At 47.1% G+C, this 18989-nt stretch overlaps 8 protein-coding genes across 8 annotated transcripts; 6 read left to right on the top strand and 2 right to left on the bottom strand.

Annotated features, from left to right (window-relative positions):
* Window positions 1-2019: 2019 nt before the first annotated feature.
* On the top strand, window positions 2020-3576 carry N7455_000113 (uncharacterized protein; the record flags this gene model as incomplete). Its single annotated transcript, XM_040960795.2, has 1 exon — window positions 2020-3576. The coding sequence occupies one exon, from the start codon at window positions 2020-2022 to the stop codon at window positions 3574-3576; it is 1557 nt and encodes a 518-aa protein (XP_040808800.2).
* Window positions 3577-5033: 1457 nt separating this feature from the next.
* On the top strand, window positions 5034-7439 carry N7455_000112 (uncharacterized protein; the record flags this gene model as incomplete). The annotated part of the gene is made up of 4 exons (XM_065603731.1): window positions 5034-5414; window positions 5477-6414; window positions 6462-6780; window positions 6834-7439. 4 exons carry the CDS (start codon window positions 5034-5036, stop codon window positions 7437-7439), a joined length of 2244 nt encoding a protein of 747 aa, XP_065462222.1.
* A 682-nt stretch (window positions 7440-8121) lies between these two features.
* On the top strand, window positions 8122-8889 carry N7455_000111 (DUF2985 domain-containing protein; the record flags this gene model as incomplete). The annotated part of the gene is made up of 1 exon (XM_040960811.2): window positions 8122-8889. One exon carries the CDS (start codon window positions 8122-8124, stop codon window positions 8887-8889), a length of 768 nt encoding a protein of 255 aa, XP_040808764.2.
* A 51-nt stretch (window positions 8890-8940) lies between these two features.
* On the top strand, window positions 8941-9255 carry N7455_000110 (uncharacterized protein; the record flags this gene model as incomplete). The annotated part of the gene is made up of 1 exon (XM_065603730.1): window positions 8941-9255. The coding sequence occupies one exon, from the start codon at window positions 8941-8943 to the stop codon at window positions 9253-9255; it is 315 nt and encodes a 104-aa protein (XP_065462221.1).
* Window positions 9256-9497: 242 nt separating this feature from the next.
* On the bottom strand, window positions 9498-12478 carry N7455_000109 (glycosyltransferase; the record flags this gene model as incomplete). Its single annotated transcript, XM_040960760.2, has 7 exons — window positions 9498-9718; window positions 9799-10424; window positions 10517-10867; window positions 10945-11320; window positions 11380-11540; window positions 11615-12290; window positions 12352-12478. The coding sequence occupies 7 exons, from the start codon at window positions 12476-12478 to the stop codon at window positions 9498-9500; spliced, it is 2538 nt and encodes an 845-aa protein (XP_040808799.2).
* Window positions 12479-14702: 2224 nt separating this feature from the next.
* Window positions 14703-15196, top strand: N7455_000108 (uncharacterized protein; the record flags this gene model as incomplete). The annotated part of the gene is made up of 3 exons (XM_065603729.1): window positions 14703-14768; window positions 14840-14951; window positions 15009-15196. 3 exons carry the CDS (start codon window positions 14703-14705, stop codon window positions 15194-15196), a joined length of 366 nt encoding a protein of 121 aa, XP_065462220.1.
* An 877-nt stretch (window positions 15197-16073) lies between these two features.
* N7455_000107 (type 1 glutamine amidotransferase domain-containing protein) lies at window positions 16074-16778 on the top strand (the record flags this gene model as incomplete). The annotated part of the gene is made up of 1 exon (XM_065603728.1): window positions 16074-16778. One exon carries the CDS (start codon window positions 16074-16076, stop codon window positions 16776-16778), a length of 705 nt encoding a protein of 234 aa, XP_065462219.1.
* A 414-nt stretch (window positions 16779-17192) lies between these two features.
* N7455_000106 (uncharacterized protein) lies at window positions 17193-18222 on the bottom strand (the record flags this gene model as incomplete). The annotated part of the gene is made up of 2 exons (XM_065603727.1): window positions 17193-18102; window positions 18173-18222. The coding sequence occupies 2 exons, from the start codon at window positions 18220-18222 to the stop codon at window positions 17193-17195; spliced, it is 960 nt and encodes a 319-aa protein (XP_065462218.1).
* Between the last annotated feature and the right edge of the window lie 767 nt (window positions 18223-18989).

The raw sequence follows: 18989 nt of genomic DNA, 5'->3' as shown, positions 1-18989 counted from the left end.
CAAGTGTTCTGGAGTGCTGACGGATGTACATAGTTGGAGAAATGACCGGTAATTCTGGCGCTTTGAGGGAGAGCGGACTTTATAATAGTTATTTCATATGTTTTCTGGGTTATTGTCCATGGTAGCACGGAACGGTGGCTACTGCTCCAAATCTGGGCAGTTTATGAACGGGCATTGGCTTAGTCGAGGTTTATCTCTCATGGTAGAGCCTGGTACTTGGTAGCTTCCTTGAACTACATTGAGGTAAATATGTAGGTTAAAATATAGTTAGCAGTGATTCAGTTTGAGGACACAATCCGCGTAGTTCCAAGCTCCGAATTGAAAAGGAGCGGTAAGGCGACCTAGGACCGGCACTATCCCTGAGTGGGCTTAGCCTGGGGATTGTCTAATTAAACGTTGGCCTATCGATCACTCGTGAGACACTTTTGAAACTAGTTCCCTATGGTCGAGTCAATGTGGGGATTCCTTAGCTCGCATGTCATCGGATCAATATCAAGGGCTATACACAGAAAAATCGGTATGCACATTTTGAGGCTTTTTAACCGTTTATACTGTGTCTACAACACGAATAAGGGCGGGATATCCGAGCAAAAGTCTGCTAAAGAATACTACTAAAAATATGTGATAAAACCGCAAACCACAGCCAAGTATTCTTGTTGTTCACTACATTGAGAAGTGGAATTGACTTCAATATTAATTACGCCAGCCTCTCAACATATTCAGTGTTGAGAAAGCTCGATGCGCCGTGGGTACAGCACAGCCCGTGTTGCCCGGGCTGCTTGACACAACGATCTTGGCCCATCGCCGTCATCTTAGGTGGTGAATCAGGTAGACCCAAAGGGAGCTGGGATGATGCGCCCAACAGTGTCATATTTCTTCCACCGGAGTATTGGTATATTGTCCTCACCACGGACTGTGAACTTCTTGGCGGTCAACTCCTCTAATTGCAGACTTTCTCAACCTCGGCCCTCCGGCTTATTTTGGATTTTGGAAGCCTCCTCTGAAGAACCGTTAGAAATGACAAGAGTAACTCTAACTGTACGGGCAATTGTTTGTTGAATATCGCTCCCTTGTCACATGATCGTGGACCATAGTAGTAGTTTAGTACTCACTTTCCTCCACATCTTCTGTACACAACAACAGTCTACACAATACAACACATTGTGGCTTCATTTACTTGCCTGTAGATCTTAACATTGTTAAAAGAAATTGGCTCGAGAGAGGAACTTGAGGTGGTGTCATGGAGAGATAAAATCTGAATACGCGTATAGCTTGTCTCCACTTCACCCCTAACACACCAATAGCGGCCCCGTGATACTCTATTCTGAACAATACTATGTACATACCACTACTACTACTACTAGGTAAGGTGTGGTAGTAGTATTACTCCATGGCGATCTTACAGATATTTACCATACTATTTACAACATACTTCGTGGTAGGTACCGCAAGCTTACGAACAAGCCCACGCGCTGCTTAATACAGCAGCGCAAGTGATCTATGTACCTTAGCACGTACGTCTAACTAATCATGTACAAACCTTTTACACACATGAATTTCTCTATATGAAGAGGAAAGGTGATTTGGTGTTGGCAGTGCTACACTAAAGAACCTCTTGCCCCTAGGTTGACCTCTGGGTCGGGTGTCCCTGGCCATTCTTTCTATTCATAGATCCCGACAATGCTTGGCAGCAATGGCGCCCCCATCAAAAGTCATGACATCAAATAATCAGGTGCAAAATTGGAGAAGATGGCGCTAGGTATCAAATGAGAACGGTAGGTTAATCAAGGTTGGCATAGGAAATCAGATAGATACGCGGAAACCATAATTAGATACGGATACGCAGGTACCGATCTCCAGTGTGGAGAATGAAACATCTTTTTTTCGTTGAGTACCCAATAGACTCTTGTAAAGTCGATTTCCAAGGTTCCACCTGGGAAAGGGGCCCTGGTTACTAAAATCGTTGATATATAAACCTCTTCGCCTGCCCCAAGAGAACTTCCATTAAACACGATTAAGATGGTTCAACTTTCAGCTACATTGTTTGCCCTGGGCGTGGTAGCCACTCAAGCCGCAACAGTCTCCAGATGCTCGCCGTCCTACTTCCCCAAACCCGACCTACTTGGAGCTTCTATCCTTGGTGTTCAAGCCGACGAAGTCCACAACTATTCAGCTGTCAGTCTTGGCCCAGGTTCTAATGAGGGAAAAAGGTACACCATCAGCTTTTGCAACGTCACAGTTACATACACCCATACTGGCTGGAACGACACAATCAACACTCAGGTCTGGCTACCACTGGAGGGTTGGAATGGCAAGTTCCAAGCTTTGGGTGGTGGAGGTTACAGCACTGGTTTTGGCGCTACCTACCTCACATATGCCGTTGCCCAAGGTTTCGCATCTACCTCCACCGATGGAGGTCATGACGTGGGAGTCGAAGCTGTTCCAACTGACCTGACGTGGTCTCTAAAGAGCAGAAATAACCTCGACTGGTACCTCTTCGAAGACTATGCATCCAAGGCCACAAATGACATGGGAGTCATTGGAAAGCAGATTACCAAGTCGTATTACAAGAAAGCTCCCAAATATTCCTATTTCGCTGGATGCTCTGGCGGTGGAAGACAGGGTCTAATGATGGCGCAAGACTATCCGGATGTCTTCGACGGCATTTTGGCTGTTGCTCCTGCCATCAACCTGGAAACCTTTATTCCTGCAGGCTACTGGGCCGCGCATGTCATGAACAAGCACCATGCCTACCCGTCTCCTTGTGAGGTTCAGGCTTTCACCAAAGCAGCAGTCAAAGCCTGTGATCGGTTGGATGGACTGGAAGATGGCATCATCAGCTTGCCGAATCGTTGCAATGTCAAGGCTCACGACTTTGTTGGACAGAATTACACATGCGATGGCGCTCAGCATACTCTGAGCGCGTCAGGTGCGAAGGTTGTTCAAGCTGCCTGGTCTGGGTCTGGAAAGGCCGGTTGGCCCGGTGTCAACAAAGACGCAGCAATCGACAGCTACTATATCCCAACCACCTGCACCGGTAATGGTACATGCACCGCCGGTGATAGTTCCCTGTTCGGTAACTGGTTCAAATACGCCGTTGCCAAAGATCCTAGCTTCTCACTTCAGAACATGACTGATTCTATGTTCTTTGATATGCTGCATGCCTCAACACGCCAGTATCAATCAATGGTTGGAAACACCAACCCTGATCTGTCCAAGTTCAAGGTGCATGGTGGAAAGATGATTATGTGGCACGGGCTTGCCGACGAAGCAATCCCACCCAATGGAACTGTCAGCTACTACGAGGAAGTGCTTAAACATGATCCCAAAGCTCACGACTTCTACCGCTTCTTCGAAGCGCCTGGCGTTGGCCACTGCTATGGTGGACTCGGCCCAATTCCCAACGGAGCTATGTCGCAGTTGATGGAATGGGTCGAAAAGGACCATGCTCCTGTCACTCTCCACGCTACCAAAGGAAGCAACAACACCGCTCGAGACTTGTGCCCGTATCCCCTCCGCCAGAAGTACATTGGCGGTGATTCCAGGAACGCCACATCTTTCACCTGCGCTAAATAGACTATCATATCACTGTCGTGAACTCAAATGTGCTTCCGCAGAAAATATCATGGGAAGATTTCCACAATCGACAAATACGCCTGTCATATGACGCATAGATCGCTGTGCTACTTTCAACTTTATTGAAGTGTGGACCTGTTCATAAGGGTGGGCCTCTAGCCATTATCACCTTCCTTTCTTGTTTTCTCTATTTTACCCTTCTCTTATATCATCTTTATTTTCTTTCATTCCTATCCACTGTGTGCTTATATCTCTTTGTACCGGCAATGTGTCGGATTCAAACGTTCCTTGATGGATGTTTGTTCAGGCAGCCTTTCTGCCTTGGGCAGAAACTAGTTATATAGTTACTCACCTAGATCGTTTTTACTTTATCTCCTTCTCTTTCTAGTCAACAGCTCAATACAACCCACAACTTGTTTCCCGTCTTGCCTCTGATACAAATTTTCCCAAAGCTCTACGACATTTAGACAATGCGTTCATTAAGTCCCAGATCCGACCCATATGTACATATGCATATAGTATGAAACAGCTCGCAGGCGTGGAAAAACACTCCCCTATATGAATGCGACACACTTTTGGCACTAAAATGATAGGGTGCATGCGCTTTGGAAGACTGGCCGCAAATCTCGATTAATCTCGAAAGTCGAATAAATTTTAAGTCAACTTAAAAAAGAGATGAACCCACCTGGGCACTGGCGAGCTATACGCGTACTCGTATAGAGATTCTATAGTGGTAGCACCACTGTCCGTGTATACAAAGGTGCATTCCGCTGATTGGCCCTTCGTTTAGGTACGGCAACCCAAATTTACATTCCCAGGGACAGGGATCCACTCGACCCAGGGATTTCTCGCGTTCCATGCAGCAAACAGTACTCGGATAAGTACGGTATTCTCAATTTGTTACAAGAATTACACCACTTTTACAAATACGCGGTTCTTTATAATACCACACTTTCTAGTTGTGTTAACAATACTAGTATCCATGTATCTCCCTGATTGAAGATCGTATACGTATAACCTCGTATATCAGTGGCAATGATAGAGGCAGAAGCGTTTTTACCATATCGGCTAGCCTAGAACAAGCTTGCGGTTTATCAGCCCGCTTTCAATTGCGATCAGATTATTGGGTACATGTAGCTTACTGCTATCCTAACTTTACCACTAGTTAACTACCTTTCTCTTGTACACCTTCGTGCACTGTACATACTTCGATCTGAATAAGGTGAGTGAGGCTGATATGGATATCCTTTCAAAGAACCTTAACTTGAAGGTTATGGTACGACTTTCTAAACTGACTCTTGCTAATCTCTCTCGTTACTCCTTACAGGCATCCCATTCCTCCGATGAACCAGTGTTATTTGCGGCATTGCAATTTGCTTCCTCCCTGCGATTTGTGCTTCGCTCTAGCCCATTCGCTAGCTAAGTGGTCCATCGGTTCATGAGGCGCGGCCAACGATATGAGTCAACTCCGTCTGCGCGTCGACGGACAAACATTTCGAGATCCCCTGAATCGAGAAATCATCTTGCGGGGAATAAATGTGGCAGGTGACGCTAAATATCCGAAAATCCCGGACCTCAGATCACACAACCTCCAAGAGTTCTTCGAAGAGGACGTATCGTTCGTGGGAAGGCCGTTCTCCCTGGAAGATGCCGACATACATTTCCAACGTCTCCGAAAATGGGGATACAACACCATTCGATATATCTTCACTTGGGAGGCAATTGAACACGCTGGTCCTAAAATCTACGATGAGCATTGGATCGATTTCACCATCCGAATTCTTCGTATCGCCAAGCAATACAATTTCTACATTTTCATGGATCCACACCAAGATGTAGTAAGTCTGGTCTCGAGTGGCTCTTATCATCTATGAGATCTAAGCTTACCTACTATTCGAAGTGGTCTCGATTATCAGGAGGATCGGGAGCACCTACATGGACGCTCTATGCCGCAGGACTAAATCCGAAGAGTTTCAAAAATACACAGGCAGCCCTCGTTCACAACACATGGGACAATCCCGCAGAGTTCCCCAAGATGCTTTGGTGTACCAACTACACCAGGTTAGCCTGCCAGACGATGTTTACTCTGTTTTGGGCAGGTCGAGATTTCGCACCGAAGGCAATCATTGATGGTGTGAATATTCAAGATTATTTACAAAGCCACTTTATTGCGGCATGCAAATACCTTGCACAGAGAATCCACAACGCCGGTGATCTCGAAGGAGACGTGGTTATCGGATGGGAAAGCATAAACGAACCCCACAAAGGCCTCATCGGAACTCGAGATATTTCCTCAATTCCATCTGAGCAACATCTCCAGCTTGGAACATCTCCAACGGCATTTCAAGCTATGCTCATCAGCTCCGGACGGCCATGCGAGGTGAAAACCTGGTCTTTCGGGAAATTTGGCCCATACCAATCAGGCACAGAGGTTATAGATCCGAAGGGCGAACAGGCATGGCTGTCTGCAGAATACGACGACTATCGATACGGCTGGCACCGTGATCCGGGCTGGAAACTCGGTGAATGCATCTGGGCGCAACATGGAGTTTGGGATTCATCCAAAAGCAGACCCTCCCTGCTACAAAAGGACTACTTTTCAAGAAATCCGCAGACTGGCGAGATTCTTGACTATGAACGCTTTACAAACACTTACTTTCTGAACCACTATCGAGCATACAAGGACGCCATTCGAAGCGTGTGTAGAACTACTATTATGTTTTGCCAGCCACCAGTCATGGAGTTACCACCGACCCTCAAAGGTACAGTCGATGATGATCCGAACATGGTTCACGCGGCTCACTTTTATGACGGTCTGACTCTTTTAACGAAGCATTGGTTAGTACAAAAGTCTCACCTACCATTCGTGATACTGATCCTAATAGGAATCGGCTCTACAACTTGGATATTATCGGGTTACTTCGCGGCAAGTATCTTGCACCAGCGTTTGCAATCAAAATCGGCGAGAAATCAATTCGAAAATGCCTACGTCGTCAACTCAAGTTTCTGCGCGACGAAAGTCTACAACATATGGGTGACCATCCCCTACTCTTCAGCGAGATTGGCATTCCGTATGATATGGATGATAAACACGCATATAAGACTAGGGACTACCGCAGCCAGATCAAAGCAATGGATGCAAATCACTTTGCGTTAGAAGGCAGCAAGGCCAACGGCTTTGCTTTGTGGGTTTATGTGGCAGAGGTATGTGTACGGGTCGGATTGTCGCAGAGATAGCGTTGACTAACTCTCGCCAGAACGACCATGAATGGGGCGATCAGTGGAATGGGGAGGATCTTTCCATATACTCACGGAATGACTTGGAATCGACTATCCCAGCCTCATCCCATTCAGCGAGGTCTGATTCCACGGTGTGCTCTAAAGATCATCTTATCGATGTTGAAGATGAGAAACCTAGCTCGGTCAAGACTCTGACACCCCCGTGCACCTCGAGAAGTTTCTCTCGGGCTACCCCGCAACCGCAACGGAGCCACAGGGCAGTGGAAGCATGTCTCCGCCCCACACCCATCTATACCAACGGGCGATTAGAAAGCCACACATTTGATTTGAAGAAGTGTACGTTCACCATGAGATTGATTGCAAATCAAGCAGCACCTCATACCCCGACTGAGATATACCTCCCTGATCTTCATTTCCCAATGGGAGATACATCGGTTGAGGTGAGTGGAGGGAAATGGGAAATCTGCCCTCAGGAATTTCATCCGGTCAAGCTTCAATATCTACGATGGTGGCATAGCGAAGGAGCAGTGGAGATCAAGATCCGGAAAAGGAAACCCAGACGCACATCGCAGGAACTTGTTGCTCTGGAAAAACTTCACAAGAGTCGATGTATGATGATGTGAGGTCAAGTCCGGCGCTATTTATAATATTCTAAGCTTCTTCTACCTTTCTTCTATTTGTATTCTAGTGACTATTCAATAGGATTCTGCCCGGTGTTGACACCAGGAGAGTGGAATGTATAGATGAGTAACGTATTCGTCTAGTCCGTGCTATAGAATTCATGCAGTATATTCATACATAACTCGCTCAACAAGGTAGGCTCGATTTGCATTATGGAACCGTAATATGAGTTGGAAGTATCCAGCTAGCAACGAATCCTATTGAGCGGCGAATTGCCATTCACAAATAAAGGGTGCCTAGAATAGCTACCTAGAGGTCCATGCAGGTTACGCCGTCCTTTTTCCGGTGTTCTGCCGAGGGTTTCAAGGCTGAAATTGATACGCGCAACGGTACGTTCGGGGTAACGCTGGAACCTTGAAAATTACCGAAAGTCTAAAAACCTTAGCTCCACTGGATCCACTTTATGATCCAAGGATTGCACCGTTACTTAGAATAACCTTAGAGTACCTAGTCCATTTGGGAGCCACATAAGACCCTTTTCCCACAAGTCTGCAAATTATTTCAACATCTAAATTATTGCGGTTTTTCTATAAGTTTTACTATCGGGTTTATACGAAACATCATCACATTCAAACCTATCCTCCACAAATCAGACGACCCTTCGAAACATTCGAGCGTCGAATTATGGCTGTGGACCACACCATAGCCGAAGGGCAATCGGCCCAACCAGAAACCGAACATCTCCTCGCCTCGAATACTACAATGCCATCCTTCCGGGCAACAGGACGGATACTACGCTCAGCCTCCGTCAGCACTGTCACGAGACTGCTTGACTACAATCCCTCCGGTGGAATGTGGCAGGCGACCGGGACAGCTATCGCGCACGCCCCAAATGTGACGGACCTCAGATCACACGACGATGTTTTCTTCGATGTACACGGTCGAGGTGTAAGACGAGTCAGCACACAAGATTCAGTCGGTGGAGCGGTAATTCGGAGAGCGACGGAGCCTACGATAGAACTTGGAGCCTTCCAGGAAGAGAAGGACATAGGTGGACCGGTCAAAAGCCTACCTGAATCTCAACTTGATTTCAACGAAAGCAACCAAGACACTGTTGCTCCTAAGGTGTCTTGGGGCACCGCCTTCAAGAAAGCCGCCCTTGCAGCATGGAGATTCATTATTACACCCACAGGCTTTTTCATCCTGATTTATGGTCTCAACGTTATCGCCTGGGGTGCCATGTTATTCTTCCTTTTACTGGGCGTCGGGTCCATGAGCAAGGAGCGCAAAGAAATATGGATTGAAATTGATTCCCAAATTCTCAATGGGTTATTCTGTCTAACTTCTTGGGGGCTGGCCCCATGGCGCGTTCGCGACACATATTGGCTGCTGATGTGGCACTTCGGCTCGGCCATCACATCAAAGAAATCGATAATGAATCTGGCAAAGTGAAACTCGAGTTGGTTTAGAATGCGAGATTCTGAGGAGTCAAGTTGCGACAAAATGGTGGCCCCGGAGACAACCCTGACCGGCAAGGTTGCGCCACCTACCAAAACATGGAAAATGGACTTTGTGGTGATAAATATGCTGTTGAATAGTCTGTTCCAAGTTGGAATGGCGACATTCATGTGGGAGTATGACCGCCATACTCGCCCAGCCTTCGGAGTTGGGCTTTTCATTGGTCTAGGCTGTTTCAGTTCGCTTCTCGCAGGACTAACATCATGGTGGGAGGGGCGAAAGGTCAAGCGGATTGAGGGTGCTTTCTTTGAAGCGATAACGCAGAATGGGAAGCAGGAATTCATAGAGAGAATAGCCTAATGCATAGTATTGGAGTAGCCGAAAAGTCTCGGCATATATCTATACGAAAGTGATTTACTATGAGTAACAGTTAAGAAATTGTTCAATCCGAAGGTTCTAATAGGTTTGGGAGAATGATCCTAGTATTCCCTCTATCGAGGTTGACATTGGCTATTATGTGTATTTACGGAAACACTTCCTACTTTAAGGAGGCAAAACAAGAAGCAAGTCTTATGTATGCAATTTCTATCACATCAATTGTACTATATGTAATCACTGTCATCATCTAACTCAGTTTTGGTCATGGCCATGAATTTTTCGATGACCTTCTGATCTTCAAATCCTCTCACTCTCTCTTGCCGAACCGCATCTTCTCCCTCTAGATGAAGAGCCGCCAAAATGAGGTTCCGTGTGCTCTTATGAAATGCGGAATAAATGGATTGTTTAATACCCTGGCTGGGATAGGCAACGAGGCCAATGCCGCCTGTATTTTGTAAATATTTAGCGAAAATGAACCAACAAAAGAATATACCAGAGGATTGAAACGGAAAGCATAATTCTTACCATGTGCCAACTTGCCCAACGACCCGAAAGTGCCTTTGAATATGCCACCCGCAAAGCCTGCGACGCCTCCGTCTCTAGCACCTTTATATGGCTGATATATCACATCGGTCATAGCTCCTCCCATGCCCCTGGCAAAGCTCTTTGCACCTGCAACTGCGCCAGTCTTCCAATCCTTTACTTTTCCATATTGGGGAACCTTGTCTCCGTATAGACCAGGGAGCACACGAAAGCCTTCAGCCGCGGCCAAAGGAATATCGACCATGAATCCGGACGCAATCTTTCCTAGGAACTTTCCAGAAGCATGAGTCGATGCTGAAGCCATCGCGACACCTCTTCCTTTTTTCCTAGGCTCAACTTCCCTGCTTGCTGTCAAATCATTCATCGATTGGGCTTTGCGAATTGATGATCCACTGTCTCCTGGTGACAGCAGTTGACCAGGAGTATTTTCCGAACCGGTTGGTGATGGAAGAGGTACGGTACGACCATCCCGGTATACCTTGTATGGTTTATAAAAGATATCACCTCCTGATTTGAGCATATCAAATGTGACTCCCATTCCAGCAGAGGAGATACCGGTCACTGGGTCCCATCGTGTGTTCTCGATGATAATGGGGTTTGGTTGGTACCTTGCATTCAAAAGAAGTTAATCAAAGGTTCGCCTAACACCGAAGTTGAAACACGTGGTGGATGGGTTTAAAGTGGAAAGATTCAAACTCACGGTTTCAGCCTTTTGACATCTATCGAATTCTTTTCCACAAGGATCTCCGCAGCAACTTTCGACAGGCGAAATCTTTTTTTGCCGAGACGATATCTCCAGACGGCTGGGAATTCCGGTAGTAGATCACATTCGACCAGACCTTTGGGTAAATTCCGATGGAACGATTCCACGGCTGTTTTCACTCCTTTTTCCTTCTCCATTTTAGCAGCAATACCCTGTGCAGAGCGCACTGCCTCTGGTGTCAAACAAAACCGCACTGCATGAGCTAATGCGTTGACGTTCAGTTGTTTGTATGGAATAGGGTCTGGTCCTGCACCGGCCGCGGAAACCATTTCTCCCCAAAACGGTTGGCTATAAATAAGTCAGAAAAGATCCCAAAGTGCGATCGGGCAATTCAAATAAAAAGGAAGGAGCTGCCTTTCACTTACTCTCCAAAGAATGGCACAATGATAGTAGGCTTGCCATTGCGTAGCCCACATGCCGTTGTACCGGCGCCTCCATGATGAACAACTGCACTGACACGTTCAAATAGCCATTCGTGAGGGCAATCACCTATAAATAGAACATCACTCCTGTTTAGTTCTCCCGACTCCCCTCCTAACTTGCTCCAACCCCGTGAGATGATTGCCCGAACCCCGGTTTCCTGAACCGTCCGAAGAATCGTTTTCGTTATCTCTGCCGGGTCTTCGAGGACAATGCTACCGAATCCGAAATAGACTGGAGGAGGCCCGGCGTTGAGAAATTCCGCAATCTCGGCAGGAGGTTGATAATTAGGTGGATCGCGGAAGAAGAATCCGCAAACGTCTATTGATGGGAGTTAGTGAACGACTTCAACGACTTCAGGGAAAATGATCATTTCTCACCAAAGTTATGGGGCCAGTCATTGGGTTTGGGGACTAGGCCAGGGGACCAGCAATATGTATAGGGAACATTCAGTTTGGTTAAAATGAAAGGGCCATCTGAAAGGGAGATAGGCTCGAGCTCAAGCTCATGTTTCCGCCAATCGTTAATCACGCCGCCTAGACTGTTTCAATTGGAAGATAGGTAAGCTACCAGCGCAGCACATATACATATCGTAACGGAATGGTTGTTACTTACCCCTGCCATGATAGCCAGTCCACGACACCATATGACACGCGATTGAGCCACGCTTGATCAGCCGGAATATTTTTCAAATTGGCCAACGGGTGCGGGAATGCCGTTGTCGGACTCCACGGCATTGTAAACATCAAGTGAAGTGGAATCCCTAGGGCTTGGGCACAGTGAACGTGGGCGAAACTCGGAGGATTAGCGATGATGGCATTGGCCACGAAAGGGGCATTGGTGATAGGGTCAGGCATGAGACATGATTGCCAGCAACCATGAAGAATTTCCGCCATCATTAGTTGTTTCTTTTGAATATCTCCCTCGCGAACACTGTCTAAGCTGGGAATCAACCCGGGATTCTTGACCATATATGACATCAGGTCGGCTGGATCACCGCCGATAGGGTAAAACCCCAAGCCTGCTTCGAGAATAAACTGCTCGAAGACATTATGTGTTGCAATACGCACGCGGTGACCCATATTTTGTAGCTCCGCGCCAAGTGCAACAAATGGTTGGACGTCTCCTCTACTGCCCACGATTTGAATCACAATATTTAGAGGGAACTTGAATGTCGGTACCCCTTCCGAATAGTCTGGTGGAGATACGCTCTGGCGGACAACATTAGGCAATAGCCTAGAGAGAGATCTGCAGAGCCGGGAACTAGCATCCACGACAACACGGCCGTCATCTATACAAAGTCAGATTTGCTTTACCGAGGCAGGATCGTCTGATAAGTTGGGGTAACGTACCGTTGACAGAGATACCTTGAGCTTCACTCAAGTTTTGTGGAATTTCTTCGTATGGGGGTGGGGGCTGCTCGTCGGGCTGGTCCTCGCGTTGGTCGTGAGGCGCCGTTTCGGCATCTTTGGAATACATTTTCGAATGTTCCATGGTTCAAACAGAATTTATAAATATGTCAAGAAAATGAAAATGAAAAGTCAGACGATAGTAAAGGTTGCAGGTAAAAGAATACTGTTGGAAAGGACCACACGAGCTAGGATCTTTAAACGAGAGAAAACTTCCCATCAACTCTGTAACCTAGGAAAAACCGTATATGAAGATCCGCCGAATCGAGCCCCTATGCCCCACCAGGCCGTCGAGGTTAAATTTGGAACACGAGTACGGGTGGATGTAAAATACATGTATGAATGTATTAGAAGTTACCCGGGTATGTATCATTGATGTAAGTTTGGGTAATACTTACCAATCATTTAGAAAGTCCACGGATTGCTTGAAGGTTCAATATTCTGGATAATTGGAAGTCAAAGCATCTAACTAACTCCTTTATTTCCTTTTATTCGAATGTTCTGAACTAAAACCGACGAGTGTCAGTGCTGTATATTACGCGTAATCGTGCCGTAATAACGAAGTAATGAGGGATTACCATTCCGACGATCACCCAAATTAGAGCCACTAGTGGCAGCCAAGTGGGTCCGACCTATACGCGTATCCAAGTTTGGCACTAGCTTGATCTCCAGGGCTGAGCAGCCCTGGATAGTTCCATGTTTTTGCTCGGCTCCACTCCACGACCACATTCCATGAAAAGGTGGTAGGCAGTATCCCCGGAAGAGGCACTAAAGGAGCGAGACGACATGGTTGTGGCCAGGGGATTTTTAATAGTAGGTACTGCCTAATGACCTAGCTATACCCGCCCTAGAAGCATACATAGGAATCTAGCTCGTCCACATTGTCAATATTTTCTTCAACTCGTGTCCTATGTTCTTTTCACTAAAACGCTTGTGTTCAAACGTACTTTATTTAAACGCTTCCCTCGTTCTCAGCTATCCTTTCGTACTACACACTCCGCTTTTTGAGCGCTATCGTCATGAACGTTCTCTTTCTTTTCAATCTTTATAAGATTCTTTCTCATACACACTAAGCGCCCTCGCTATCAACGCTACTGTTTTAATTGTCCTCCTCAATCCAACCCCCGTTATCCTTAGACCTTCAAGATAAGACCGTTTGACACCCCCGACTTCAACACCCTAGCTTTAACAGATTACCTATCGCTCCCTGAGTCGCTATGGGAGATCATAGGCTACTGTTCAAGTTTATCCAGGTACAGTATGACGATCTTCAACAATCCAACCGAAGCCCAAATGTCACAGTCCCTCTCGTCTGAATGTTGTGGGCTCAGCCCTCGAAAGCAAGTCTTCCGGAAGTTCAACCTCAACGGTTCGATTACTAGAACTAGTACGTGGACAGCGCAACAAGTCTATATTTATGTTGCCTCATACCATTACTACCCATGCCTTTAGTTAATCAGCTCCGGAAAAACATTATAGGAAAGTATTTTCTTCAGATTGGTGCTAGACCAAATATTTCGAGCAGATCTTAGCTTCGTCCGAGCAACCGGAGTACTAGTGTTCAGCAGCAGGAAGAGGTATCTGCCTTCTGTTGAAGGACCCTTGATACGAAGGCCGCATAAATCCAGCTCGGATGCGATAAGGTTGCGATTCGAACAGCCCAGGTTGCATGGATCTAGCACAGGCGCTAAGGTTGCGCAAGTCCCATAAGCGCGTAAATCCAGCTCGGACGCGATAAGGTTGCGAACAGCCCAGTTGCTTGGATTTTACTATGTTAGGACGCAAGGTGTAGAACACCGAACGAACGAGGAGGCCAAGCCTAATCCCGCCTCTGGAGAGTGGGCGGACGGGCCCTTTTATCTTCCCAATATATGGTGACTCAGAACACCATGTGTGAAGCACTAAGCCCTGTCAGGTCATTTTTCTGCAGTCGTTAGTTATTAATCTCGGAGATTACATAAGTTGTGATATTCGCGGCCCTGGAACCACTGAGTCCCTTGGCAATTCCCGCCAACGAGCCGGACCAATTGTTCGCCCGCCCTCCCGCTTGATCCTCCCGATTGATTATAATTCACTTATTGTTCCAAGGAGGTTGCCTCCCGAACGAACAATTCGATCCACACTATGCCGGAAAGTATATACCGAGGTCAAATTTGACCTGGAATATTTAGGATTAATAGTACGCGCGCCTCTACCTTCCAATTTCTTTGGTTTCTCACAACTATTTGAATTCAAGCGATCCAGAGTTTCGACCGCTAGCATTAAAGTCACTTCTTGTTCTTTTCTAGCACAAAATGCCAGATCCTACTCTCCTCAAAGCTGCTGGATACGGCTCCCTTCTTGTTGCCATAAAGCATGCGGTGAGTGTCGAATGAAATACCAATGAGACAGCTATACTATGAGCGAGCATAATCTCATTTTATCTTGTCAGGCTTCGGGGGAACAATTCCAGCGTCTCCGCCAGTTTCAGGAACTGCCAAATATCGCATACACATGCAGTACAGTTGGATGGTACCAAGGCAGTGCCTACTTGGTTCTAACTGGTACATCTTACTCTCTTATGAAACAATGGTTCTCGATATTGACAAATCCATTTCTAGCTCTCCTTAATCTCCATTGGGCACAAAACCCCAAAGCTTTGGAAGAACCACTAAACCGTGCCATGGCTGCCCTGATTACCCTCATTGCCTGGTCCAGCTCTGCTTGGTATCTTCGCCGAGGAGTAAAGGCGAGTGGAATTCTCACGGCAACTGCTGGTTTATTCCAGGCCTGGGCTGCCCTACACTGATGCTCCCGTTTAGTCAAATCTTGGGCATTTCTCAGTCTGCAAAGTCTCAGAAAGATGATATCTGACCGAGATTCTTAATTTCTTGTTGAAATACATTATGAAAATATTGAAAATATCCCTCAATATCTACAAATGACATGTTAACTACCTATAGTAGAAGGATTACAGATGGTGTAATTTGAGTTACGATTAATGCAGCAAGTTCTGGTGCCAACTTGGCTCTTTTCGACGGGAAGACCTAAATCCTTTGGATCAGGAAGCTTTTTTAGACGTGGTTTAGAAATGGGCCTTCGAGATGGAGGACAACCTAAGGAGAATTATGAGTTCGAGATTTAATTTTCTAAAATCATCAAACATTTTGAGATGACTATAAAATACACCATATCGTTACGTCACTATCAACCGCTCGGAAAGATAGCCAAGGCGAGAGCCAGCATCCTTTCTATGAACATATGCAACTTGGAAGGTAAACCCAAAACTGGCTAGAAAAAAGACTTCGGTTGACAATTGACTGGAATTTGATACACCTCAGTTCTTGTCGATGCGGCAAGAACTTATTGATTAGACTCTTTTCCATTTATTTACAGACATTGACTTTCGGGGGGGTTATTTGTCCCGTTTGCCACTCAGTGGGCTAAGCGCTAATACAATGGATGATCTACCCGTCGGCATTTGTTAATGGCGTTGTGTCCACAAGTTTTGCCTATTGGCTTGGCGTCGAAGCTTATGTATCATAAGATACAGCATGTAACCTGCAATATTTCCAAGGTTAGTTGCGAATAGCGGTCACTCAGCATTTTAACTTCTTTACCCTATGGGCGGTACTGTATTGATATCACACAATCAACTATTCATCACTCCGTAAGCAATCTCAGATATGGCCAAGGGAGTCTTAATGGTCGTGACCAACGTCCGCCACTATGATGACCCGTCCCACCCGACCGGCTTGTGGTTGTCGGAGCTCACGCACGCCTGGCACGTCTTCGAGGAGCACGGATTTGAACAGACCATCGTCAGCCCGGCGGGCGGCCCCTGTCCCCTGGAGCCGAAGTCGCTGAAGTTCCCCAACTACGACAAGACTGCGAAAGCGTGGCGAGCCGATCCCGTACGGATGGCGCTGTTAGAGAACACTGCCAGCCCCGACCAGATCAACTCTGCTGACTTCGACGCTATCTTCTTCACGGGCGGGCATGCGGTGATGTACGACTTCCCCGACAGCGAGGGCCTGCAGCGGATCACGCGAGAGATCTTCGAACGGGGTGGCATCGTCTCTTCGGTCTGCCACGGCTACTGTGGCTTGCTCAATGTCAAGCTCTCTGACGGTTCCTACCTTGTCGCCGAGCGTAAGATGACAGGGTTCTCTTGGCGAGAGGAAGTGCTTGCCCGTGTAAACAAGCTTGTACCCTATAACTCCGAGGAAGAGTTGAAGAAGCGCGGCACCCACTACAAGAAGGCCACACTGCCCTTTGTTTCCTACACCGTGGTCGACGGCAACCTGGTGACTGGGCAGAATCCCGGGTCTGCTACGGACACCGCGAAGAGGGTCGTCGCCACGACCAGCCGTTACCGACCGCCTGGTTAGCAGGCACGCTGAAGTGAATGTCGCAGCCGGATCACACCAGCTTTTGCGGGTGTTAGGGAGATCCCCAGAGATGGACAGCAAAGAGAGGATGGTAGAGGAAACTAATTAATTATAAGTTTTTGTGTATTTACTCAATAATATAAGACTCAATACTTGAAGAGCGTTGAGAATATTATGTCTCACGTGTCCGCATGCCCTACTCCCCGATGTGTCCCAGTTCCTATGTAAGTTAATGAATTTCCCCTTGAGGTGCGTTGTCATAGTCGTCGTATAATGCCTGTCGTGTTACAACTCTGATACAAGCACCCCGCAGATACCACAATTTTAGCCGGCCCCGTGGAACCATATGGTACGGTCAGCACACTCGTTGCCTGACTGGCAGCAGCGTCGTATGGTGATCTTCAATAGTTGACATTAATCCAACGCCTTCAAGGGTGTGGGCATGTTCAAGACCATTTGCGCATCCTTGAGGACGTCCATCCGTAGCATGGTCCAAACGCCCAATTCGTTCAGGAGTTTACTCAACGGACCGTCGCTCCGAGAGAGGTTGACGTTCCGAGGGAAAAGGCATTGTGCCGCGAGGAGTGGGTTCGTCTGGACTGCCACATTGTGCCATTTTCCGTCGATCTTGTTGATCGCGTTGTTGGTCCCGATCGAAGATTCCGACGGGAAGGTCTTCAGAACTGGAAGGGGTACCTCCAGCGTCAAATCGGGTGTTCCATCGGTCGCAGTGATGTCGGCCTTGATGTTGTCATCGTCCATCTCCAAATTGATGTTGGCGAGCCATTTGGGCAATTGGTATCCGTATACACCTCGTACTCGAGCGATCTCGGTATCGACGGGTAGAGCCAACACATATCCGTAGAAGGTTCGGTTCCATATGGAACTAAGCAGTTGGGTCGTACTGTAACTAAATTCACCCGGCTGACGGACGATGACGGCGATCGAGACCTCGTTGTAAGGATCGTTGTCGCAGACGAGGTACGAGTAAAACGTCAACCCGACCAGACCGTAACCAGGCAACGCTGTGATGGGCTCCAAAGGTGATGGGAGCTTGGACTGCAAGCGGTCGAGGGGCGCGAGGAAGAGGAGTTGGACACTTTTAGTGCGATAATAGAAGTTGGGCGCGTATACCTCACCGACCCTCGAACCTACTAGCTTCTTTGGGATATTCCGGAAGAAGTCAATTTCGGGTCCGACGGCAGGGTCGCGGGCTACCTCGTCCAGGTTTGGGTTCATGCGGTAACGGTCATAGTAACCGCCTTTGGGTACATCGACCTTCTGATCTCCGAACTTGACCTGGGTGGTCGGACCCTTTGAGCATCTACATATCCATAGAGGGGTTAGTACTGCGTCAAGCTGAGGAGTGAGGGGTAGACTTGGTAGCCACATACGATGCGGAGGCCTTTGATGCCGCTGACGAGCGACCTGCGGTAGAAGTCATGATGCTGGCGGTATGCTATGGGACAAAGACTAGGATATAATAATCGTGTTTGTCTGAAGATGCTAGTAAGCGGTGACCAAGGATGATATTGGTCTCAGGAACGATATCGACTCCTATTTTATCTATGGCTCATTATTGAAAGTTCTGGTGCGTGTGTTGTAATCTCCTCCCTATGTCCGACGGAATGATTGTTGCTCCGTGGCTAGGGTTAATTCTTTGGAGCCACCCGTGGACTGAAATCAGACCTCGGTCCACCCCGGGGCCGCCTGCCTGGCTTATGTATTATTTGCACCTGTCAGTCGCATTTACCTAGGTAGACATCGCCAAAACCCGCAAATCTGGACCCATTGGGTTTTGCCACAAACGCGCAAAGCCACAAATCAGGCCGGAAATAAAGTTTATGTACATAACTAGTCATCAATGTGAAATTTATTGCCTATTAATCATAAATTTATAGATTTTGTGGATATTGATGAGTTTTATATTTTGAACTTACGGCCTTTGCGTCAAGACCCTTTCGACTATGAAGTCGTCTACAGCGTGCGGGGCGGGCTATGAACATCAAAATGTTTTGTTTGATCTTCTAAACCTGCTTGTAATTCTGGCTTTAGGTGAATAATTTGCGATTTGGAAGATGTGCAGACAAGTACTATCCTACAAGATGTCGAACCAATGGCCACGCTCCTTGTAAATGAAGAATTTTTCATGCTGGGCACCTAGGAAAAAGAAATCGGGGTAATTAACGAACCGACCCCGGCTGGTATCTG

Source organism: Penicillium solitum, assembly GCF_028829755.1.
Source record: "Penicillium solitum strain IBT 25940 chromosome Unknown utg000001l_segment0_segment0, whole genome shotgun sequence".
Taxonomy (NCBI): domain Eukaryota; kingdom Fungi; phylum Ascomycota; class Eurotiomycetes; order Eurotiales; family Aspergillaceae; genus Penicillium; species Penicillium solitum.
The sequence above is the reverse complement of the archived record's forward strand: the minus strand, read 5'-3'. Positions and strand labels throughout refer to the sequence as shown.